Below are 25,911 nucleotides of genomic sequence, written 5' to 3'. Positions count from 1 at the left end.
TCTATTCAGGCCTTTTGCTCATTTTTTAATTGGGTTGGTAGTTTTTATGTTGTTGAGATGTATGAGTTCTTTATATTTTTTGGATATTAACCCATTGTCAGATATGTGGTTTGCAAATATCCTCTCCCAGTTGTTACGTTGTCTTTTCATTATGTTGATGGTTTCCTTTGCTGTGCAGAAACTTTTTGGTTTGATGTAGTCACATTTATTTATCTTTTCTATTGTTTCTGTTGTCAGACATGGTGCTTGAAAATATGTTGCTAAGACCGATGTCGAAGAGCGTACTGCCTATGTTTTTTTCTAGAAATTTCATGGTTTCAGGTCTCACATTCAAGTCTTTACTCCATTTCGAGTTGATTTTTGTGTATGGTGTAAAGGAATGGTCTACTTTCATTGTTTTGCATGTGGCTGTCCAGTTTTCCCAACACCGTTTGTTGAAGAGACTTTCCTTTCTCCGTTGTATGTTCTTGGATCCTTTGTCGAAGATTAGCTGTCCATAGATGTGTGGGTTTATTTCTGGGGTTTCGATTCTATTCCATTGATCTGTGTGTCTGTTTTTGTGCCAGTACCATGATGTTTTGGTTACTATAACTTTGTAGTATATTTTGAAATCAGGGAGTGTAGTATATTTTGAAATCAGGGAGTGTGATACCTCCAGATGTTCATTTTTCTCAGGATTGCTTTGGCTATTCGAGGTCTTTTGTTGTTCCATATAAATTTTAGGATTCTTTGTTCTATTTCCGTGAAATACATTGTTGGAATTTTGATAGGGGTTATGTTGAATCTGTAGATTGCCTTAGGAAGTTTGGACATTTTAACTATGTTAATTCTACCAATCCAAGAGCATAGCATATCTTTCCATTTCTTTATGACTTATTCAATTTCTTTCAACAATGTTTTATAGTTTTCAGTGTACAGATCTTTCACCTCTTTGGTTAAGTTTATTCCTAGATATTTTATTCTTTTTGTTGCAATTGTAAACGGGATTGTATTCTTAATTTCTTTTTCTGCTACTTCGTTAGTAATGTATAGAAATGCAACTGATTTTTGTATGTTGATTTTCTATCCTGAAAATTTACTATATTCATTTATTATTTCCAAAAGTTTTTGAGTAGATTCTTTAGGATTTTCTATGTATAATATAATGTCATCTGCAAATAGTGATGGTTTCACTTCTTCCTTTCCAATTTGGATCCGTTTTATTTCTTCTTCTTGCATGATTGCTCTGGCTAGGACTTCTGATACTATGTAAATAAGAGTGGTAAAAGGGGGCATTCTTGTCTGGTTCCTGTTCTTAGAGGGATAACTTTCAGATTTTCACCATTGAGAATGATATTAGTTGTGGGTTTTTCATATATGGCCTTTATTATGTTGAGGTTCTTTCCTTCTATACCAATTTTATTCAGAGTTTTTCTCATAAATGGATGCTGTATCTTGTCAAATGCTTTCTCTGCATCTATTGAGATGATCATGTGGTTTTTATTTCTCATTTTGTTAATGTGGTGTATCATGTGGAATGATTTGTGGATGTTGACCCATCCGTGCATCCCTGGAATAAATCCCACTTGATCATGGTGTATGATCCTTTTAATGTAGTGTTGTATTCTATTTGCTAGTATATTGTTGAGCATTTTTGCATCAACGTTCATCAGTGATATTGGCTTGTAATTTTCTTTTTTTGTGTTGTCCTTGTCTGGTTTTGGTATCAGAGTAATGTTGGCTTCATAGAATGAGTTAGGAAGCTTCCCCTCCTCGTCAATTTTTTGGAAGAGTTTGAGAATGATAGGTATTAATTCTTCTTTGAATGTATGGGAGAATTCACCAGGGAAGCTGTCTGGCTCTGGACTTTTATTTTTGGGGATGTTTATGATTACTGTTTTGATCTCCTCTCTGGTGATTGGTCTATTCAAACTGTCTATTTCTTCCATTTCTTCAGATTCAGATTTGGAAGGTTGTATGATTCTAAGAATTTATCAATTTCTTCTAGATTATCCAATTTGTTGGCATATAGCTTTTTCTAGTATTCTCTTATAATCTTTTGTATTACTGAGGTGTCTGTTGTAATTTCTCCTCGTTCATTTCTGATTTTGTTTATGTGAGCCTTCTCTCTTTTTTTCTTGGTGAGTCTAGCTAAAGGTTTGTCAATTTTGTTTATCTTTTCAAAGGACCAAGTCTTGGTTGCATTGATATTTACTACTGTTTTCTTGGTCTCTATTTCATTTATTTCTGCTTTGATTTTTATTATTTCCCTCCTTCTACTGATTTGGGGCTTTGTTTGTTCTTCTTTTTCCACTTTCTTTAGTTGCACTGTTAGACTGTTTATTTGAGATTTTTCTTGTTTTTTAAGGTAGGTCTGTATTGCTATAAACTTCCCTCCCAGAGCTGTTTTTGCTGTTTCCCATAAATTCTGGCATGTCGTATTTTCGTTTCTCTCCAGGTATTTTTGCCTTTCTTCTTTGATTTCTTCATTGACCCAATCATTGTTCAGTAACATTTTGTTTAATCTCTGTGTATTTGTGGCTTTTCTGATTTTCCTCCTGTACTTGATTTCCCGTTTCATACTGTTGTGGTCATAAAAGATGCTTGGTTTTATTTCAATCTTCTTAAATTTATTGAGACTTGTTTTCTGGCCTAAAATGTGATCCATCCTGGAGAATGTTCCATGTGCATTTGAAAAGAATGTGTATTCTTCGGTTTATGGTTGGAATGTTCTGTATATATCTACTAAGTCCATTGGCCTAGTGTGTCATTTAAGGCCAATGTTTCCTTATTGATCTTCTATCTATATTGGATGATCTATCCATTGGTGTGAGTGGAGTGTTAAAGTCCCCTACTATTATTGTGTCACTGTCTCTTTCTCCTTTTATGTCTGTTACTAATTGCTTTATATGTTTAGGTGCTCCTATGTTGAGTGCATAGATATTTACATGTGTTATATTCTCTTGTTGGATTGTTCCATTGATCATTATGTAGTTCCCTTCTTTGTCTCTTGTTACAGCTTTTGATTTAAAGTCTATTTCCTCTGACATGAGTATTGCTACCCCAGCTTTCTTTTCATTGCTGTTTGCATGGAGTATTTTTTCCATCCCTTCACTTTCTCTTTGTGAATGTCTTTAGGTCTGAAGTGTGTCTCTTGTATGCAGCATATATATGTATCTTGTTTTTTTATCCAATCAGCCAACCTATGCCTTTTGATTGGAGCATTTTGTCCATTAAGATTTAAAGTAACTATTGATAAGTACGTACTTATTACAATTTTGTTAATTCTTTTCTGAGTGTTTTAGTATTTCATCTCTGTTCCTTTCTTCTTCTCTTGCTCTCTTCCCTCGTGGTTTGATGGCTTTCTTTAGTCTTATGTTTGGGTTCCTTTCTCTTAGTTTTTTGTGTATTTATTATAGGTTTCTGGTTTTTGATTACCATGAGGTTCATATATAATAACCTATGTATATAGGAATCTATATTAAGTTGATGGTCTCTTTAGCTTGATCTCTTTCTAAAAGCTCTACTCTTTTACTCCCCTCCTCCCATATGTTATGTTTTTTATATCATATCTAAGCTCTTTTTTGTGCATTTGTATCTGTTATCCTCTTATCATGGAAATAGACATATTTTCCTATTTGTGATCTTCTCTTTCCCCCTTTAATACGTCCATTTAGCATTTCTTGTAGGACTGGTTTCTTGGTGATAAACTCCTATAATTTTTGCTTGTCTGGGAAAATCTTTATCTCTCCTTCCATTCTGAATGATAACCTTGCCAGGTAGAGTATTCTTGGCTGTAGGTTTGTTTCTTTCACTTTAAATATATCGTGACACTCTCTTCTAGCTTGTAAGATTTCCACTGAGAAGTTAGCCTATAGCCTTATGGGGTTTCCTTTTATGTAACTTGTTGCCTTTCTCGTGTGGCTTTTAAAAGTCTCTCTTTATCTTTAATTCTGGACATTTTAATTATGATGTGTCTTGCTCTGGGCCTCTTTAGGTTTATCTTGTTTGGTGCTCTCTGTGATTCTTGTACCTGGATGTCAGTTTCCCTCCATATGTTAGGAGAGTTTTCAGCTCTTATTTTTTCAAATAGTTTCTCTGCCCCTTTGTCTCTCTCTTCTCCTTCCAGGACACCTATAACATGGAGGTTAGTGCACTTGATGTTGTCCCAGATGTCCCTTAGACTGTCCTCTTTTTAATTCTTTTTTTCTATTATCTGTTCAGCTTGGGTGATTTCCTCTAGTCTTTTGACCAGCTCGCTGGTCCCTTCTTCCGTATTCTCTACTTTGCTCTTGAGTCCCTCTAGTGAATTTTTCATTTCCAGTATGGTATTCTTCATTTCTGATTGGTTCTTTTTTATATTTTCCATTTCGTTGTTGACATTCTCCCTGAGTTCATTCATTCTTCTCCCAAGATCAGTGAGCATCCTTATGACTCTTTGAACTCTTGTCAGATAGATTGCTCATTTCTGTTTCATTTAGTTCCTTTTCTGAAGTTTTGTCCTGTTCTCTTACTTGGAACATATTTCTTTGCCTCCTCATTTTGCCTCTTTCTCTGTGCTTATATCTATGTATTAGGTATGCCAGCTACTTATTCTGATCTTGGAGAGGTGACCTTATGTAATAGATGTCTTATAAGGCCCAACAGTTTGCTTCCCTGTCATCACCAGTTCCAAATGTTCTAGGAGTGACCCTCATGTAGGCTATGTGTGTCCTTCTGTTGTGGCAGGGTTGCTCTTGCTGTAGATGCCCAGGGATGCTGAGCTGTCCCCCTGGCTGGCTGGTTGTAATGCTCATCTGTGTGTGGCTGCTATGGACCCCTCAGTCACTTTATCAAGCATGGGGAGCCCTAGCACAGTTGGCTGCAATTTCTAATAGCACATTCCTGTTGCAGTTTTTCTGTTAAGTGAGTAGGCCCCCAGTGTGGCTGCTTATTAGGCTCAGGAGCTTACAACTGCTATAGGCTTCTGGTCCATAAGGCTCTTGTCAACTCTCTCAGGATTGCAGCTCGGTGCGGTTGGCCCCAGGCAGGGGAGCACCCAATTGTTAGAGGCTTTGGAAGGTGGGGCTGATCCCCTATCTGGCTGTTTGAGAAGCACAATTCTTCTGCAGCTGACAAACCCCACTGCCCAGAGGGCAACACATACTTTCAAAACAGTCCTGCCCTGTGCATATGCCCTGACCCTGTGAAGTGGACCCAGTCACCCCACAGCAGAGACCCTGCATACTCTACCAATGCCTCACACACTCCACCTGCTCCTCGTACATGGCCTTCCCCACAGAGGTGGACCCACTTGCCTTGCTGCAATGAATCCAGGCACCTAACCTATGAAGACCCACAAGTTGCCTGAGGGATTGCTATTGGGTTGGGCCAGTACCTGGGGCAGGCTGCCTGCACTGGCTGCACTGGATTAAATTGGTGCTCTAGTGGGTGGGGCAGACCCCTGTGCTAATAGGCCAGAGGAAGAACTGCAATGGCGTCTGCCAGTGTCTGTGTCAGCACACCTGCACTAGGTCATAACAATGGCTACCACTAATGTCTCTGTGCCTGCAGAGGTCTTGCCTCTCACCACGATGCACCCAGGGCCTATCAGGTTGGTCTCTTTTCACCAAAGGACTGCGTACCTTTCTTTCTGGTGATTTTAGGTTGCTTTCCAGAATGGGTGAAATTGTGTGTGGGCCCTTTAAGAGCTGGCTCTTTTTTTCCTTAAGTCTGATTGGTTTTCTGGGGGTAATCCTCATTTTTGTTAGTAGCCAGCAAAGTCAGATATTATGACACTCATCTTGGTTGTGCTGGGTCCAAAAAGTGCTTATAGTGACAACCCCCTCCCACTCAGGTCCCCTACTCCTCCAGGGAAGGCTGCATACCTTTGGATTGCTCCCAGGCAGCCAAGAAGTGCTGCAGCTTGCAAAAGTGGCTTTTTCCTCTCCAGAAAGGAATTTCTGTCTCTTCCACCTCAGTCAGGACTGTAATATATTGCAGGGGTTCCTTGTGTCCACCTTCAGTTCTCTTCAGGGGTAATTGTTCTAAGAGTAGTTGTAAGTCTGTTGTGTCTGTGGGAGGAGGTGAGTTCAGAGTCCGCCTATGCTGACATCTTGACACCAATCTACCCAGTGGTATTCTGATTCAAGTTCTGCTCTCTTTTCCTTCCTCAGGGACATTTGAGATTTACTGCCAGGCAGGCAGCCATAGAGAAGCAGGGATGAGGGCAACTTATAATGTCTCCCAGTGTCCTAGCCGCCAAGCCACCCCTCATCAACGCTATCAGGCTGCAAGAGTCTACTACATCATGGCAGAAGAGGTGGAATGGGATTATTGCCCTGACAGGAGCTGGGAACTTGAATGGCACAACCAATCTGAGAAGGACAGGTAAGGCTTCAAAAAAATAAGAGATCACACTTTCAGAGACTCTGAACCATTTGACAGATAAGTTGGATACTGAAATTCTGAGATGAGGAGGCACTTATCTAATGTCACCAAATAAGATACCAATAAATCTGGAGCAGGGACTAGAATGCAGGTAAGCTGGAACTCAGTGCTTCTATATTGCTATATTATGGGCTAAAGTAAAAGAACTTACGCACACCCTCATGCTCTTAATCTTTGCCTCCTTTCCTTTGGTTAGCCAGAAGAACCTATACTGGGACTTAAATTTTATAGAGGACTTACTCAAGGCACTAAATCCCCCTAGCTCAGCTGTCCTTTGACAAAATGTTATTAAGGTGCAGGCTAAGCTGTATAGCAGAAAAATCCCAAAACAGAATGGCTTAAAAATTTAGAATTTTATTTCTTGCTCACATAATAGTAAAATATGAGCAGTCCAGGTGCTTTCATCTCTGGAACTAAGATCCTATTTTAGTTGTAGTCATTCCCAGCTGTCAAGAAAGGGGAATGAAGTCCAGGGCAAGCAGCATTGTCTGAAAGGCAATGACCTGGAAGTTGTATATATCACTTTCTATCGTACCCAATTATCCTGAGTTTATTCATATGGCCATACCTAGCTTCAAGAAAGTCTGGAAAGTGTAATCTAGGCAGCCATGTGCTCAGCTAAAACCTAGATGATTCTATTACTAAAAAAGGAGGAGAGAATGGAAACTGAGGTACAGTTTAGCAATTTTTACTATAGTTTACTTTTGGTGCTCTCACTACCCTTTGCCAATGTTTACCCTTTATGTTGGTTGTTGAAGTTTGAACCCCTCTTGCTAACTTGTTCTGCAACTTAGAAAAAGTGACTTCCCTTCTCTGGGCCTTGGTTTACTCATCTTTAAAGTGATGTGTTATAGTTGAATTGTACTAGAAGGAGGTTGGAAAGGAGCAACAGACTTGAATACATGTCTTAGCTCCCTTTCTGGCTGACAGTATCAATGAAGATAAGTTCAATCACCTCTGAACTGCTGATTACACTTCTCGGACATATCTACCTCATCAGCCTATTGGAAATGTAAAATGAAAAAATGAATAATAAAGCTCTTTTTAAACAGGAAAGCATCCCACAAAGAGAAATCTGTAAGATCCCATTTCCTCCCTACATCTTCCCATTCATTACCCCACAGCAGTAGGAGCAGTTTGTACTTTCCTGCTATCTTGTCCCTTGTCCTTTTGTCAAACTAATTCTATCTAAGACATCATTAAGGCTGAAGCTAGAGCCCAAGGCTTCTGATTCTTATTTCAGTGCTCTTACCATATTAATTGTACTACAAATTCATATGTGGATGATGAAAAACAAGGAAACATAAATATATATTTAAATCTGTCATCTTTAATTGCAGTTAAGCAGCCAATGTGGTGGGCAGTCTGACATTAGAAGGAATAGGTCGGGCCGGCCCCATGGCTTAGCAGTTAAGTGCGTGCGCTCCACTGCTGGCGGCCCGGGTTCGGATCCCGGGTGTGCACGGACGCACCGCTTCTCCGGCCATGCTGAGGCCGCGTCCCACATACAGCAACTAGAAGGATGTGCAACTATGACATACAACTATCTACTGGGGCTTTGGGGGAAAAAATAAATAAATAAAATCTTTAAAAAAAAAAAAAAAGAAGGAATAGGTCCCCTCCTTATTATATTTGTGACATGAGACTGAGTCTGACTTGGCTTCCCCATATCTGAAAATGAGGGGTTGAGGGCCAAGTGTTGATACTTCTCTTTGGATTCCTCTAGTTATGGTCACATCTTCCTGAGTGATAAGGATGGGCTCCTGGGTTCCAGATACAAGAAAGCTGTATTCAGGGAGTACACAGATGGTACATTCAGGATCCCTCAGCCAAGGACTGGACCAGAGGAGCACTTAGGAATCTTAGGTAAGGGAATTCTACTTCCTTCTTAGTGTCTAGAAGCCTGTGCTGCTCCTAGGGAGGCTATGTCATGTCAGGAAGGCCTCCTTATTTCCCATTATCAGTTTTTCCCTATGACATACTGGAACTATAGTCATATTTTATAAATTAGCCAAAACAATAAGCAATCAAAGAGGGAAATTCATGAATTCCGCTGCAACCTGAACCAGGTTTTTCCAGGCCTCTATGTCTAGGGCTCTCTGAGGGTGATAGGGTCTTTTACAAATGCTAAAGACAAGGGAATTTAGGAACATCAAAGAGTAGAAAAAAATGGTACAGGGAACCAGTATTACCCTTGTACCCCAGTTTAATTATTGCTACAGTTTCTTCACTTATGTAGGGGCCAGCAAGATTTTTTTATTCTTGTACTCACACTGAAGGGACCCACTGCACCTTGAAGAGAGCCCAGGAATTCTGTACTCTATGCCAAACTCACTCTTTATCAATAATGATTGCACAGAACTCTGATTATCTAGAAACTTGGGCTATTATATAGAGAGAGTTCGGGAGAGAAAAGTGAGGGTAATTTGAGGCACAATGCTGTTGTTGAAGTATCCTCATCCTGTGGGCAGCAATATCTGTTTAAGGGCTTCTGAATCTAAAAATGGTGCCAGAGATGACTTTCAGTCTCAGAAGGATCCTATCTCAGGGCAAACCCCTAATTCTAGGGAGCTTCTATGTATGTCCCTTTCTTTAATGCCTTTGATGTCCCTGTTTCACTACTCCACTAATGAAACTTTTCTTTCTTCTGTATATATTAGGTCCACTTCTCACAGGAGAGGTTGGTGATATCCTAACTGTGGTGTTCAAGAACAATGCCAGCCGTTCCTACTCTGTGCACGCCCATGGAGTGCTAGAATCTAGCACTGGCTGGCCACTGGCTGCTGAGCCTGGTGAGTGGGAACACTTAGTGAAGGGACAAAAGATGTGCAGTACGTCTGCTTCAGCCCTATGGCTTACTCCTTTAAAAAATTATGCTATTAGAGAACTGAAACAAGAATATTATCCAGAACTAAGCCACAGCCTGAGTTTCTCCTTATGAAATACTAGTTCTCTCAATCTCAGAACAGGCTACCTACTTTAGGTCTTTTCTATATCCTTAACACTGGTCACACATGGAGCCTTATACCAGTCTTAACCCTGAATATGGATTGAGCTTCTAACCCTCTCTAGATAAGAAGTTAACCTTCACTATAGTCTGAGCTCCTAATCATGGCTAGAGAATGACCTGTCCCAGATCACAAACTGATCCTTATCTCCAGCCATAGTTAAAGTTCTTGTCCCTTTGGTACAGACTAAATCTTAACCCCAGTCATATACTAAGCTCCTAATACTAAATGTAGGGTGACCATAATCTTGACCACATTCTCTTCCATTCATTTGTTCATTGAATAAATACTTGCTGGAGGCCTAGTGGGTGCAGGAACAACTTTAGAAGTTATGGATGCAGTGGGAAATAATACTTGTTCCTACCTTTAAAAGTCTTGGGCTAGGGCTGGCCCGGTGGCTTAGTGGTTAAGTGCACGCGCTCCACTACTGGTGGCCCGGTTTCAGATCCCGGGTGCACACCGACACACTGCTTCTCTGGCCATGCTGAGGCCACCTCTCACATACAGAAACTAGAAGGATGTGCAACTATGACACACAACTATCTACTGGGGCTTTGGGGAAGAAAAAAAGGAGGAGGATTGGCAATAGATGTTAGCTCAGAGCCAGTCTTCCTCAGCAAAAAGAGGAGGATTAGCACGGATGTTAGCTCAGGGCTGCTCTCCCTCCCCCCCCCCAAAAAAAAGATCTAAAAGTCTTGGGCTATTATGATAGAATAATAAGTAAACTTATAATTATAATGCAAAGTTTTAAGTGTTAAATGGGAGTTTTTAAAGTGTGCAAGGGAGGTATGGAATAGAGGATCTAATCTAGTGTTTGGATAGTTAAGGGTGGTTTCCCAGAGTAGGTGATATCTCAGCTAAGAACTAAATATGTAGTTCTCAAACTTTAGCATGCATCAGAATCACCTGGAAGGCTTGTTAAACCATCGATTCCTGGGATCAATCCCCAGAACCTCTGATTCAGTAGGTCTGGGATGGGGCTCAAGAATTTGTTATTTCAAACAAGTTCCCAGTTGATTCTGATGTTGCTGGATCAGGAACTACACTTTGAGAACCACTGATCTAAAGGATGAGAAAGAAGCATACAAGTGAAGGGATAATATGGGAAAAAAAAAAAAAACAGGGAAAGGAAGTTCCAGATGTAGACAATGCAATGTATGAAGACTCAATATTAGGAGAGATAAAAGTTGGAGTAGAGGAAAGGGGATACGTTCTAAAAAAATCAGTGAGGTAGAATCAACATGATTTGGAGATTAATTGGATATTGAAGGGGAGAAAGAGAAGGATTCTTGAAGACATTCATGTTTTTGGAAAATGCTAAAGTGATCCCCAATTTTTGGCTTGGGCAACCAGGTAAATGGTGATGTCATTCATCAAGATAGAGAATGTGGGAAGATGCTGATTTGGGATGGGGGAGATTGGATAATGATGAGTTTGCTTTCAAATTTGAGATGTCTGTAAGACAACCAAATAGAGGTATCTAATAGACATAAAGGTCTGGAGCTCAGGAAAAAGGTATGATCTGAAGGAATAGATGTGAGACACATCAACATTTAAGTAGTAATTGAAGGCAAAGGAGTGAACACAGTCACCTGGAATAGTATATTATATGAGACAGTAAGAATCCTAGGATAAGACCCTGAGGAAGACCAATTTTTAAGGGAGGTACTCATTGAAAAGTAAGCCTAAGAAAAAGTGAGCAAGACGTTAGAAGGAAAACAAGAAGAGGATGGTACAAAGATGTTAAGAAGGAGATCATTTCAAGGATGAAGAGGTCAACAGTTTCAGCTGCTTCAGAGAGGTTAAATAAGATAAGAACAGAAAATTTCCAATTGGATATGGCAACAAGGGAATGGCTGGTGATTTTAATAAATTGGTGGGAAAAGAAGCCAGATTAGAGTGAACTAAAGAGTAATTGGGAGATGTGGGAGTGGAAACCATGAGTGTGGTTTAATTTTAAGACTTAGGCAGAGAAATTTCATGTGATGAGAAGGTCTGGGGTTTGACCAGGGGATAAAGTAAAGTGGAGGTGAAGGATACTGGAATTGAGAAGCTCAAAGGACTAATAGGCTAGAGTGTTGTATGAGTCATCCACACAGACTTTGAAGTCTCTCAGAGGAATGCTGGGGATTGGGTTGGAAAGGAAGATGGTGATCCAGGTACGAAAATCATCAATAAATGACTAAAAGGAGAGACAGGATACATTGGAAGCAGGGTTAGAATGTTGTTGTAGTAATCCATACAAGTGATGATAATGGCTTTAACAAAGGTGGTAGGAAATGAGTATTGAAAGAATTAGACAGGTTTGAGAGATGTTAAAGGAGAATCAATAGGATATGATGATTGAACAGATGCTGAGGGGATAAGGGACATGGTGGAGTTAAAGATAACAAACAGGTTTCTGAATTAAGTGCATTAATGGTGGTACTACTCACGAAGAAGCATAAAAATGCAGGAAACAGGGAATGCTTTTGTTTGTTTAAAGGGGGGAGATATTAAGTTCAATTTTGAATGTCTTGAATATGAGGTACTTGTAAGACATCCAGGTGAAAATGAGAGATCATATAAAAATAGGAGGTTGCAGTCAATTTGAGTGTAGGTTTGTAATTTGGAAGAGACACCTGGAATAAGCATAGAGATTTAACAGTTATCGGTAACTACCATAGAAGAAAGTTGAAATCATGATTATGTATGCGATCACCCAGTGAGATAGTGTGTAGAGTGACTATAATATTGAACTGAGAATGAAACTTTGGAAAATACCATTATTTAAGAAAAGGTGATCTATCTTAAATAACTTATAGATTTAAGGCAGTTCTAATCAAAATCACAACTGGGCATTTTTGTACTTAAATTAAGTGGTTGTACATAAAGTTCATTTGAAAGAATAAAGAATACCTGGACAAGAAAAGCCAAAAGTTATTTTAAAATATGAATGACAGAAGACTAGCACAACTCAATAACATATTACAATAATTAAAGCAGCATGGTACTGTAAAAAAAGAATCAATAGGACTAAACAAAAGTCCCTGAAACAGACCCTAACTTCTGCCTTTGTCAACAGCAGTAGGAATGCAACTACTCCATTACTAGCCTACACTTCTTCCTTCTACCTCCTTCCTTAAAGTTTCTCACAAGGGAGATGTTATTAATCTGATTAGTCAGAACCAAGGATGTTTGTTGAACAACGTTTTACTAGTGGGCAGGGTCACTGTTTCTTTCATCTCAGCACTCCCTATTGCACTACTTGCTTCCATGTGGTAAGTTGACCTGTGCCTGCAACTGGGTGAACTGCTTATGTATATTAGAACAGTGTCTGCACTGTAGATCTAACCATCATAGTTTCAAAGTGCTAGAAAGAAGAAGCCTTGCTTAGAACTTTAAGTCAAAGCTTTGTTCTTGAATTCATTTGTTATCAGAGTTCTGCAATAGGGGAGTGGACACTGGCTCAGCTAATAAAGAACTGGTACTTTGATTTTCATATGGCTACTACTCTTTATAGTTTCCTTAGTTCAGGAGCCTCAAGGAAAGGAGTGAGTAATAAGAGCCAGGCTTTCTTATGCTCCTGAATTAATACCATCACCATAGCATTGCAATCTTGACTCTTGCCTCTAACACTGAGTGTATATAAAAGTGTAATATTAGAAAAATCTAGCATTTCAGCAGAAGAAAGGAAAAATTGATCAATATACGATTTTAGGACAAGTCATTATTCCTTGAAAAAAATAAAATTAGATCTCTATCAATTACCACATGCTAAAATAAATTACAAATGTATTAATGGTAAAATAGCTTAAAAATAAAAAAACTAAAAGAAAATATAAGTGAACTTTTATCTGGACTCAGGGTGGGGATAGGTTTTTCTCAGTTTAAAAGAAAAATATGAGACCCTAAAAGATCGTGTAACACATATAATATCATTACTGTATGAAAGGATCTTACAAAAAAGAGTGGCCATTGCAAAAGAAAAAAATGTGTAAGTATATAGACAGGAAATTTATGAAAGAAGAAATACAAATGTCTAAAAAAACAAGAAAAAAAGTTTTGGGTCACTAAGAAATAATGCAGTGCAAGTTGGTTAATGAAACCAATGTGGTCCCTGGTCTCATAAATTTTAGTCTAGGGGAGAAGACAGGTAATAAGCAAGAAAAAAAGTAGATGCATATATATTTACAAAACCAGTAAGTCCTATAAAGGAAGCAGAGGAGGATAATGTGACAGGGTGGAGGGAGAAGTGAATAGACCTTCCTGAAGCAGTGACATATAATTTGCTACCTGAGGGATGAGAATGACTGTGGCAACTATGAAAAGAGTATGGGAGGAAGGGGAGGGAATTTCAAGAAAAAGAAACAGCAAAGATAAAGGCCCTGAAGGGAGAGTGTATTTAGCGTGATCAACAACAGCAAGACTGCTGGTATACTAGAGTTCAGTGAGCAGCAGGGAGAAGGGTAGGAGAAAAGGTCAGAAAATTAAAAGTGGGAGGAGGGGGGAAGCAGATCATTTTGGGCCTTATAGGTCATTGTAGGGACTTCAGGTGGATTGGGAAGCCATTGGACGATTTTGAGCAGAGGAGTGACATGATCTGACATACATTTTAATGTGATCAGTCTGATAGCTGTGTTGAGAAGAGACTGTAAGGAGGCAAGGGAGGAATCAGGGAGATGATCTGGGAAGAAATGCAGTAATTATGTTGAGAGGTGTTGTGATGACGGTAGCTTGGACCAGTATGGTATGGGTGGAATTGGTGAACAGTGGTCATATTCTGAATATATTTTTAGAGTATATCCAGTGGGATTTGTTGATGGTCTAGATGATGGATGGGAGGAAAAAAAAGAAGAAAAAGATGATTCCAAGGTTTTTGATCTGAACCAATGGAAAGACAGAATTGTCATTTAATGAAATGGGAAGACTTAGAGCCACAGGATTTGAGGGGAAGATGGGGTTTCAGTTTGGGACATGTTAAGTCTAAGATGTCTATTAGACATTCAAGTGGAGATATCAAGATATTGGTAGTTGGCTACACAAGTCTGGATATTAGAGGAGAGGTGAGAACTCAAGATGAAGAATTAAGAGTCATCAGTATGTAGATGATAAAGTTATCATATGGTTGAGATCACTCAGGGAATAAGTTAGACAGTAAAGAGCGACCAAAATGGTTAGATTAATCCAGCTCAGACCAGCCTGATAGAGTGGAAAGAGTGAGAAGTGTTTTAATTCTGAATATATGTTTGTTTGTTTGTTTGTTTTTTGGTGAGGGAGATTAGCCTTGAGCTAACATCTGTTGCCAATCCTCCTCTTTTTGCCGAGAAAAGTTGGCCCTGGGCTAACATCCATGCCCATCTTCCTCCACTTGGTATGTGAGACGCCTGCCACAGCATGGCTTGATAAACGGTGTGTAGGTACACACCCAGGATCCACACCTGTGAACGCCAGGCCACTGAAGTGGAACATGTGAACTTAACCACTATGCCACTGGGACGGCCCCTTAATTCTGAATTTATTTTGAAGGTAGAGGAAATTGGCTTAAGGGATTGGGGTTTCTACATGGATTTTTCTTTTTGATATTCATGAGTTTCTATATTTTAGTTATTTATTCCTTGTCTGTTTTATACATTGCAGATATCTTTCCCCAATTTGTCATCCATCTGTTAATTTTGTTCATGGTGTTGTTCGTTGAACAAAACAACATTTATAATCAAATCCATCAATTTTTGGCCTCATGGTTTGTGCTTTTCAAGTTTTGTTTATAAAGTCCTTCCCACCTCTGGTCACAAAGATATTCTGCTATATTATCTTCTATTATCTTTATAATTTTATTTTTCACATTCAGATTTTCAGTTCTACCTTTGTATGTGCTATTAGCTAGGGATCCGTTTAAATTTTTCTCCATATAGTGAGAAAGTTTTCTCAATACCATGTCTTTAGCAATTCAGCTTTTCTCCCTTTGACTTGTTTTGCCCCATTTATTGCATATTTCGTTCCTTTAAGTAAATAGTTCAGACTCCAATTTGTTTATTCTGTTGTATTTTTCTAATATTATGTTATTGTAACCATACTATTTTTATTATTATAGGTTCGAAAATTATATTAATATTTGGAGGATACACCTCCTTTATTCAGGGTTGGCTTAGGTGTGTGTTATTTTTCCATATAAATTTTAGAGGAAATTTATCAAATTCCTCAACAAAATCCAATTGGAATTTTGATTGGCATTGTGTTGAACTTATAGATTATTTTAAAAAGAATTGGCATCTTTATATTATTCATTTATTGGAATGGCTTTCCATTTATTCAGATAGTCTTCTATGTCTTTTAAAGTGTTATGAAGATGTCTCCATAAAAGTTTTCACATATGCTTGGTTAAGTCAATCCATGGATGTTTTATTGTTTTTGTTGCTAATCTTAAATTATATTTCTAATTGATTATTTTAATGTAGATAAATGCTATTGATTTTATAAGTTGAACTTTTATATGGTAGTCTTCCTGAGTTCCTTTATGAGTTCTATAGTTTGTTGGTTCTTCAAAAATTGAGTATTTTATCCTTCTACTTTTAATTTCTTTTTTCCCCAGAAGTGTTTGCCAGAATCTTTAATACTAGTGATGGTGGCGGTAACTTTTTCCTATTCTCAAGGGGGCTGCAGCTAAAATTTTTCACTCTTTGCAATGGATCTTTTTTGGAGGAGGATGATAAACAAATTTATTTAAATTTTTAGTCAATATAACTGACCTAAAACCTTTAATAAAGGGATAATTTTAAAATCACTTTGAGGACAACCTCTCTTAAGCGGTTTTTCCAAGATGGTTATACCAGACATATCCTAATCCCCAAACCATCTTAAATGGCATAGGTTCTAATAAACTTGGAATTTTTACCCCTCCCCCTATTCCTCAATGAAAATTTACTGTAAGAGTTTTATAATACATACTCCAGAGGCATACAACCTCTCCTGTATTCAATCAGTTTCTTCTGAATAGAGAAGAAAAACCCAACCTATTTATGAGGTCAATCATACCACTATTGAAAAGCTTCACTTACTACTTCAGAATACTGGCATGAGGGCAACTTGTATTTTAATATAAAATACTTACTAAATCCTAGTTTAGTGTCCATATTGTCAGTTAGAGGGTTGGGTAACATGTGGTGGAATTAGGATTATGCAAGTAATAATGCAGCATAACATTTTACTACTATGAAAACGAGTATCATCTACTAAGAGAGCAACTGTACACACACCTTAATGACAAATTCCCCTATGTATCAATGTAAAACATGTAATTTAAAAATGTTGACATTACAATATATAAAATAGTTTATTATAAATGCACATAGTATATTCTATAGATGCCAGTTTTACTTTTTTTTTTTTTTGGACACTGTAAGTTATACTATGGAAAAATTACACCTTTGGAAAAGCTCATATTCTATCATAGTGATGTGTGGTCAGACTTAATGGCCCCAATTGTAAAACATATAGATTAAGTCATAAATTGTATTTCAGAAGCATATATAAATACATGTATATTGATTCTAGTACCTTAAGAGCTAACCAACATATCGTTAACACGCAGAGACATGTATCACAATAAGCAAGAACTATCATCACTCTCTTCTGCATATAAACAGCTGCTCAACTCCAAATCAACAGTGCTCACATCATTAAGTCTGTAAACAACCATTCTAAGTGAAAAATGGGCTGACAACTACAAATGCAACATATAAACAATTTATTATAAAAATGTTATGAGTTAAAACTACAGCACTTTATGCAATTGATTACAAAAAATCATAAAAACTACTTTCAGTAATGCTCTCTCTATAACTGATTGGCCAACTGGATATGTATGAATATGATAGAGACCATACATTGAAGATGGCACACAGGTTAGGATTTTGAAAAAAAAATCAGGTATACTTAACCAGCCCCCTGAAAGGTACTCATCACTGCGTTACAGAACCTCAAGTCTGTTTTGAGGCCGCAGACAACAGCAGTCTGATAGACACTTTGTTCATCTCTGGTAATGACAACAACAATTATGGGTCCATATGACAAGGCTTCTTTTTTTTAATTGAAGTATAACTGACATATAATATTACATTAGTTTCAGAAGTGCAACATACTGATTCAATAATTGTATACGTTGAAAAATGATCACCACAATAAGTCTAGTTAACATCTGTCACCATACATAGTTACAAAAAGTTTTTTTTTCTTGTCATGAGAACTTTTAACATCTACTCACTTAGAAACTTTCAAATATGTGATACAGTATTAACTATAGTCACTATGCCATATATTACATTCCCATGGCTTATTTATTTTATAACTGGAAGTTTGTACCTTTTGACCCCCTTCACTTATTTTGTCCATCCCCAAGCCCCCACCTCTGACAACCACCAATCTGTTCTCTGTATCTGTGAGCTTGTTTTGGTTTGTTTTTAATTTTACATGTAAGTAAGGTCATATAGTATTTGTCTGATTTATTTCACTTAGCATAATGCCCTCAAAATCAATCCATGTTATTGCAAATAACAAGATTATGTTCCTTTTTATGGCTGAATAGCATTCCATTATATATATATGTATATTATATATATTATATTATATATCATATGTATTATATATTATATTATATATCATATATAATATATAATCAATTGCATAAAGTGCTGTAGTTTTAACTTGTAACATTTTTATAATTAATTGTTTATAATGTGTTGCAGTTGTACTTTTCAGCCCATTTTTCACTTAGAATGGTTGTTTACAGACTTATATATACATTATATATATATATAATACATATATATATATACACCACATCTTTATACATTCATCCATTGAAGCGCACTTAGGTTGTAGGTTGTTTCCATGTCTTGGCTATTGTAAATAATGCTGCAATGAACACGGGGGTGCATATATCTTTTCAAATTAGTGTTCTCTTCAGATAAATACCCAGATGTGGAATTGCTGGATCATATGGTACATCTATTTTTAAATTTTGAGGAACCTACATACTGTTTTCCATAGTGGCTGCACCAATTTACACTCCCACCAAAATGCACAAGGGTTCTCTTTTCTCCGCATCCTCACCAACACTTGTTATTTCTTGTCTTTTTGATAGTAGCCATTCTAACAGGTGTGAGATGATACCTCATTGTGGTTTTCATTTGCATTTTCCTAATAATTAGAGATGTTGAGCATCTTTTCATGTACCCTTTGGACATCTATGTGTCTTCTTTGGAAAAATGTCTATTCAGATCACCTGCCCATTTTTTTTCTTTTTTTTGGCTAGGAAGATTAGCCCTGAGCTAATATCCATTGCCAATCCTCCTCTTTTGGCTGAGGAAGATTGGCCCTGGGCAAACATCCATGACCGTCTTCCTCTGCTTTATATGTGGCACGCCTGCCACAGCATGTCTTGATGAGTGGTGCATAGGTCCGCGCCCGGGATCCAAACCTGTGAACCCCAGGCTGCCGAAGTGGAGTGTGTGAACTTAACCACTATGCCACCGGCCAGCCCCAACCATTTTTAAATCAGATTGTTCTTTTTTTTTTTTTGCTATTGAGTTGTATGAGTCATTTATATATTTTGGATATTAGCCCATTATCAGATATATGATTTGTAAATATTTTCTCCCATTCAGTAGGTTTCCTTTTCATTTTCCTGATGGTTTCCTTTGCTGTGAAGAAACTTTTTAATTTGATGTAGTCCCCCTTGTTTATTTTTGCTTTGGTTGCCTTTGCTTTTGGTGTCAAATCCAAAAAAACATCACTAAGACTGGTGTCAAGGAGCTTACTGCCTATGATTTCTTCTAGGAGTTTTAAGGTTTCAAGTGTTACATTCAAGTCTTTAATCCATTTTGAATTAATTTTTGTATATGGTGTAAGATAGTCGTCCAATTTCATTCTTTTGCATATAGCTGTCCCTTATTCCAAACACCATTTATTGAAGAGACAATCCTTATCCCATTGTATATTCTTGGCTGCTTTGTCATAAATTAATGGACCATATATGTGTGGGTTTATTTCTCAGCTCTCTTTTCTGTTGCATTGATCTATGTGTCTGTTTTTATGCCAATACCATACTGTTTTGATTACTATAGCTTTGCAATATAGTTTGAAATCAGGGAGGGTGATGCCTCCAGATTGGTTGTTCTTTCTCAAGATTGCTTTAGCTACTTGGAATCTTTTGTGGTTCCATACAAATTTTGGGATTCTTTGTTCTAATTCTGTGAAAAGTGCCATTGGAATTTTATAGGGATTGCATTGAATTTGCATATTGCTTTGGGTAGTATGGACATTTTAAAATATTAATTCTTCCAATCTGTGAGCATGGAGTATCTTTCCATTTATTTGTGTCTTCTTCAATTTCTTTCATCAATGTCTTATAGTTTTCAGTGTACAAGTCTTTTAACTCTTTGGTTAAATTTATTCCTAGGTATTTTATTCTTTTTGATGCAGCAATTCTAAATGGGGTTGTTTTCTTAATTCCTCATTCTGATAGTTCATTATTAGTGCATAGAAATGCAATAGATTTCTGTATGTTGATTTTATATCCTGCAACTTTATTGAATTTGTTTATTTGTTCTAACAGTGTTTTGGTGGACTCTAAAATTTTCTATCTTGTCATCTTCAAGTAGTGACAGTTTTACTTCTTCGTTTCCAATTTGGAAGCCTTTTATTTTGTTTTCTTGCCTAATTGCTCTGGCTAGGACTTCCAATACTATGTCAAATTAAAGTGATGAAAAGGGGCATCTTTTTCCTGTTCCCTATCTTATAGGAAAAACTTTCAGCTTTTCACCATTGAGCATGATGTTAGCTGTGGCTTTGTCATATAAGGCCTTTACTGAATTATGTTCCTTCTATGCTCACTTTGTTGAGAATGTTTTTTCCCATACATAGATGAATTTTGTCAAATGCTTTTCCTGCATCTATTGAAATGATCATATTATTTTATCCTTCATTTTGTTAGTGTGGTGTGTTGTGTTGATTGATTTGCAAATATTTAACCATCCTTGCATCCCTGGAATAAATCTCACATGATCATGGTATATGATCTCTTTAATGTATTGTTGATGCCAGTTTGCTAATATTTTGTCGAGGATTTTTGCATCTATGTTCATCAAGTGTATTGGCCTTTAGTTTTCTTTTCTTGTGTCCTTGACTGGTTTTTGGTATCAGGGTAATATTGGCCTCATAATGTGAGTTTGCAAGTGTTCCGTCCTCTTCTATTTTTTGTAAGATTTTGAGAAGGATTGATATTAATTCTTCTCTGAATATTTGGTGGAATTCACCGGTGAAGTCGTCTGGTCCTAGACTTGTTTGTTGGGAGGATTTTGATTACTGATTCAGTCTCCTTACTAGTAATTGGTCTGTTCGGATTTTCTATTCTTCATGATTCAGTCTTGGAAGGTTGCATGCTTCTAGGAATTTATCCATTTCTTCTACATTGTCCAATTTATGGTAGTATAATTTTTCATAGTAATCTCCTATGATTCTTTGTATCTCTGTGGTATCAGTTGTAACATCTCCTTTTTTCATTTCTGATTTTATTTATTTCAGTCCTCACTTTATTTTCTTGCTGAATCTAGCTAAAGGATTGTCAATTTTGTTTATCTTTTCAAAGAAACAGCTATTAGTTTCACTGATCTTTTCTATTATCCTTTTAGTCTCTATTTTATTTCTTCTCTAATCTTTGTTATTTCCTCCTTTCTACCAAATTTGTGCTTCATTCATTCTTCTTTTTCTAGTTCCTTGAGGTGTAAATTTAGATTGTTTATTTGAGATTTTTCTTGTTTCTTAATGTAGGCATTTATTACTATGAACTTCCCTCTTAGAACTGCTTTTGCTGTATTCCATAAATTTTAGTATGTTGTGTTTTAATTTTTATTTATCTCAAGGTATTTTTTTAAATTTATTTCTTGACCTATTGGTTGTTCATTTGTATGTTGTTTAATCTCCATATATTTGTGAATTTTCCAGGTTTCTTTTGGTAATTGATTTCTATTTTCATATCATTCCATCAGAACAATACCTGATAAGATTTCAATTTTCTTACATTTGTTAAGACTTGTTTTGTGGCCTAATATATGATCTATCCTGGAGAATGTTCCATATACACTTAAGAAGAATGTGTATTCTGTTGCTTTTGGATGGAATGTTCTCTCTATATATGTTAAGTCCATGTGGCTTAACATCTTGTTTAATGCAGATGTTTTCTTATTGATTTTCTGTCTGGATGATCTTTCCACTGATGTAAGTGGGGTATTAAAATTCTCTACTATTATTTTATTGCATGTCTATTTCTCTCTTTAGGTCTGTTAATATTTGCTTTATACATTTAGGTGCTCCTATGTTGGGTGCATAAATATTTACAAATGTTATATCCTGCTGTTTGATTAACCCTTTATTGTTATGTAATGCCCTTCTTTGTCTTTTATTACCCTCTTTTTTAAAAACTCTATTTTGTCTGATATAATTGTAGCCACCCCAGCCTTCTTTTTCTTCCATAGGCTTGGAATATCTTTTTCCATCCCTTCACTTTCAATCTCTGTGTGTCCTTACATCTGTAGTGAGTTGCTTGTAGGCAGCATATAGTTGAGTCTTGTTCTTTTCTCCATTTGGACACCCTATTTTTTTGATTGGAGAATTTAGTCAATTTTCATTTAAAGTAATTATTGATAGGTATGTACTTATTTCCATTTCTTAATTGTTTTCAGGCTGTTTTGTAGTTCCTCTGTTCCTTTCTTCTTCTCTTGCTCTCTGCCTTTGTTGTTTGATAACATTCTTTAGTGGTGTGCTTGGTTTTCTTTCTCATTAACTTTTGTGTATCTACTATAGGTTTTTGTTTTGTGGTTACTATAAGGCTTACATAACAAGCTATATTTATAACAGTCTATTTTAAGTTTAAAACAACTTAAATTTGAATGCATTCTAAAGCTTTACCTTTTCACTCTCCCCTCACTTTTTATGTTTTTGATATCATATTTTACATATATTTATCTTACATATCCCTTCACTAATTATTGCAGTTATAGTTATTTTCACTACTGTTGTCTTTTACCCTTCATACTAGACTTATAAGTGATTACTCCACTGCCTTTGCTATATATTTAGCTTTACCAGTGAGATCTGTACTTTTATATGTTTCTTAATACTAATTGTCATCCTTTCTTTTCAGCTTAAATAACTCCCTTTAAAATATCTTGTAAGAATTGTTTGATGTGATGAAATCCTTTAAATTTTGCTTCTCTCGAAAACTTCTAACCTCTCCTTTAATTCCGAATGATAACTTTGCTGGGTAGAGTAGTCTTTTTGTTCAATTATTTTATTGAGGTCATATTGGTTTCTAACATTATGTAGTTTCAGGTGTACATTATTATATATGTATTTGTATAGACTGCATCATGCTCGCCACCAATAGTCTAATTTTTATCGATCACCATAGATATGTGCCCCTTTACCCGTTCACACAACCCCCTACCCCCTTCCCCTCTGGTAAACACTAATCTGTTCTCTTTATCCATACGTTTATTTGTCTTCAAAGTCTATCAACATTGTAGTAAATGGGATGATTTTTATATATTTTTATAGCTGAGTAGTATTCCATTGTATATATATACCACATCTTCTTTATCCGTTCATCAGTTGATGGGAACTTGGGTTGCTTCCACATCTTGGCTATTGTGAATAATGCTGCAATGAACATAGGGATGCATAAATCTCTTCGAATTGTTGATTTTATATTCTTTGAATAAATACCCAGTACTGGGATAGCTGGATCATATGGTATTTCTATTTTTAATTTTTTGAGGACTCTCCATACTGTTTTCCATAGAGGCTGCACCAGTTTGCATTCACACCAGCAGTGAATGAGGGTTCCCTTTTCTCCACATCTTCTCCACCATTTGTTATTTTTTATCTTGGTGATTATAGCCATTCTCATGGGTGTAAGGTGATATCTTAGTGTAGTTTTGATTTGCATTTCCCTGCTGATTAGTGATGTCGAACACCTTTTCTTATGCTTATTGACCATCTGTATATCTTCCTGGTAAAAATGACTGTTCATATCCTCTGCCGATTTTTTGATCGGATTATTTGTTTTTTTATTGTTCAATTGTGTGTGTTATTTATATATTATTTTCTGAAGAGGTTATTCTTTTTGTTGTTGTTGAGTTGTATGAACTCTTTATAGATTTTGGAAATTAGCCCCTTCTCGAATACAGATTTGCAAATATTTTTTCCCAGTTGATGGGTTGTCCTTTCATTTTCTTCCTGGTTTCCTTTGCCTTGCAGAAGCTTTTTAGTCTGATGGAGTCCCAATTGTTTATTTTTTCTTTTGTTTCCCGCTCTTCAGTAGACATTTTATTCAAAACATACAGCTAAGACTGATGTCAAAGAGTGTACTGCCTATATTTTCTTCTAGGATTTTCATGGTTTCAGGTCTTATACTCAAGTCTTTAATCCATTTTGAGTTAATTTTTGAGTATGGTGTCAGACAATGATCTACTTGCATTCTTTTGCACGTGGCTGTCCAGTTTTCCCAACACCATTTATTGAAGAGACTTTCCTTTCTCCATTGTATGTTCTTGGCCCCTTGTCAAAGATTAGCTGTCCATACATGTGTGGTTTTATTTCTGGGCTTTCAATTCTGTTCCATTGATCTGTGTGTCTGTCTTTGTGCCAGTACCATGTTGTTTTGATTACTATAGCTTTATAGTATATTTTGAAGTCAGGGATTGTGGTGCCTCCAGTGTTGTCCCTTTTTTCGTCAGGATTGCTTTGACGATTTGGGATCTTTTGTTTTTCCATATAAAATGTAGTATTCTTTTTTCTATTTCTGTGAAGAATGTCATTGGGATTCTGATTGGGATTGCATTGAATCAATAGATTGCTTTAGGTAATATGGACATTTTAACTATGTTTTTCTTTCAGTCCATAAGCATGGAATATCTTTCCATTTCTTTATCTCTTCTTCAATTTCCTTCAATAATGTCTTCTAGTTTTCATTGTATAGGTCTTTTACCTCCTTGATTTATTATTTTTTTATTTTATACTTTTTGATGTTATTGTAAATGGGATTGCTTTCTTGTCTTCATTTTCTGCAAGTTTTATATTAGTATACAGAAATGCAACTGATTTTCGTAAGTGGATATTGTACCCTGAAACTTGCTGTAGTTGTTGGTTATCTCTAATAGTTTTATGTTATATTCTTTAGGGTTTTCTATGTATAGAATCATGTCATCCAAAAATTTAGAATTTCACTTCTTCCTTTCCAATTTGGATATCTTTTCTTCCTTTTTTTTTGCCTAAATTCTCTGTCCAAAACCTCCAGCATTATGTTGTCTAGAAGTGGCAAGAGTGGTCACCCTTGTCTTATTCCTGTTTTCAAAGGGATGGCTTTCAGTTTTTCACCATTAAGTATGATGTTGGCTGTGGGTTTGTCATATATGGCCTCCGTTATGTTCAACTACTTTCCTTCTATACCCACTTAATTGAGAGTTTTTTCATAAATGGATATTGGATCTCGTCAAATGATTTCTCTGCATCTATTGAGATGATCATGTGGGTTTTATGCCACATTTTTTTTAATGTGGTGTATCATGTTGAATGATTTGCAGATGTTGAACCATCCCTGCATCCCTGGTAAAAATCCCACGTGATCATGGTGGATGATTCTTTTAATGTGTTGCTGTATTCAGTTTGCCAATATTTTACTGTGGATTTTTTAGGTATGTTCATCAGCGATGTTGGCCTGTAATTTTCCTTTGTGTTGTTCATGTCTGATTTTCATAACAGGGTAATGTTGGCCTCATAGAATGAGGTAGGAAGTGTTTGATATTTTTCAATTTTTTGGTATAGTTTGAGAAGGATAGGTATTGAATCTTCTTTGAATGTTTGCTAGAAATCTCCAGAGAAGCAATCTGGTCTTGGGCATTTTGCTTTTGGGGAGGCTTTTGATTACTGTTTCAATCCCTTTACTTGTGATTGGTCTATTCAGATTCTCTATTTCTTCTTGATTCAGTTTTGGGAGGTTGTATGAGTCTAAGAATTTATCCATTTCTTCTTGGTTACCAAATTTGTTGGCATATAGTTTTTCATAGTATTCTCTTATATTCCTTTGTATTTCTTTGGTATCTGTTTTAATTTCTCCTCTTTCATTTCTAATTTTATTTATTTGAGGCTCGTCACATTTTTTTTCTTAGTGAGTCTGGCTAAGAGTTTGTCAATTTTGTTTATCTTCTCAAAGAACTAGCTCTTAGTTTCATTGCTACTTTGTATTGTGTTTTAGTCTGTATTTCATTTATTTCAGCTCTAATTTTTATTATTTCCCTCCTTCTACTGACTTTGGGATTTTGTTGTTCTTCTTTTTCTAGTTCTGTTAGGTCTATTTTAAGATCATTTATTTGGGATTTTTCCTGTTTATTAAGATGGGTTTGTATTGCTATAAATTTCCCTCTTAGAATCGCTTTGCTGCATCCCACAAAAGGTGGTA

At 36.5% G+C, this 25,911-nt stretch overlaps 1 protein-coding gene across 9 annotated transcripts in view; it reads left to right on the top strand.

Moving 5' to 3' along the window:
• HEPH (hephaestin) overlaps nt 1-25,911 on the top strand; it is a 153,910-nt gene that overhangs the window by 45,290 nt on the left and 82,709 nt on the right. For all 9 annotated transcript variants that reach the window (XM_087427476.1, XM_087427471.1, XM_087427477.1 and 6 more), the window contains 3 exons: nt 6,135-6,348; nt 8,135-8,274; nt 9,069-9,200. In XM_087427476.1, the coding sequence (XP_087283602.1) occupies nt 6,135-6,348; nt 8,135-8,274; nt 9,069-9,200 (486 nt within the window). The remainder of the gene's footprint in view (nt 1-6,134; nt 6,349-8,134; nt 8,275-9,068; nt 9,201-25,911) is intronic.

This window comes from Ceratotherium simum, chromosome X (assembly GCF_057802395.1).
Source record: "Ceratotherium simum simum isolate JZ-2026a chromosome X, ASM5780239v1, whole genome shotgun sequence".
Lineage (NCBI taxonomy): Eukaryota > Metazoa > Chordata > Mammalia > Perissodactyla > Rhinocerotidae > Ceratotherium > Ceratotherium simum.
The sequence above is the reverse complement of the archived record's forward strand: the minus strand, read 5'-3'. Positions and strand labels throughout refer to the sequence as shown.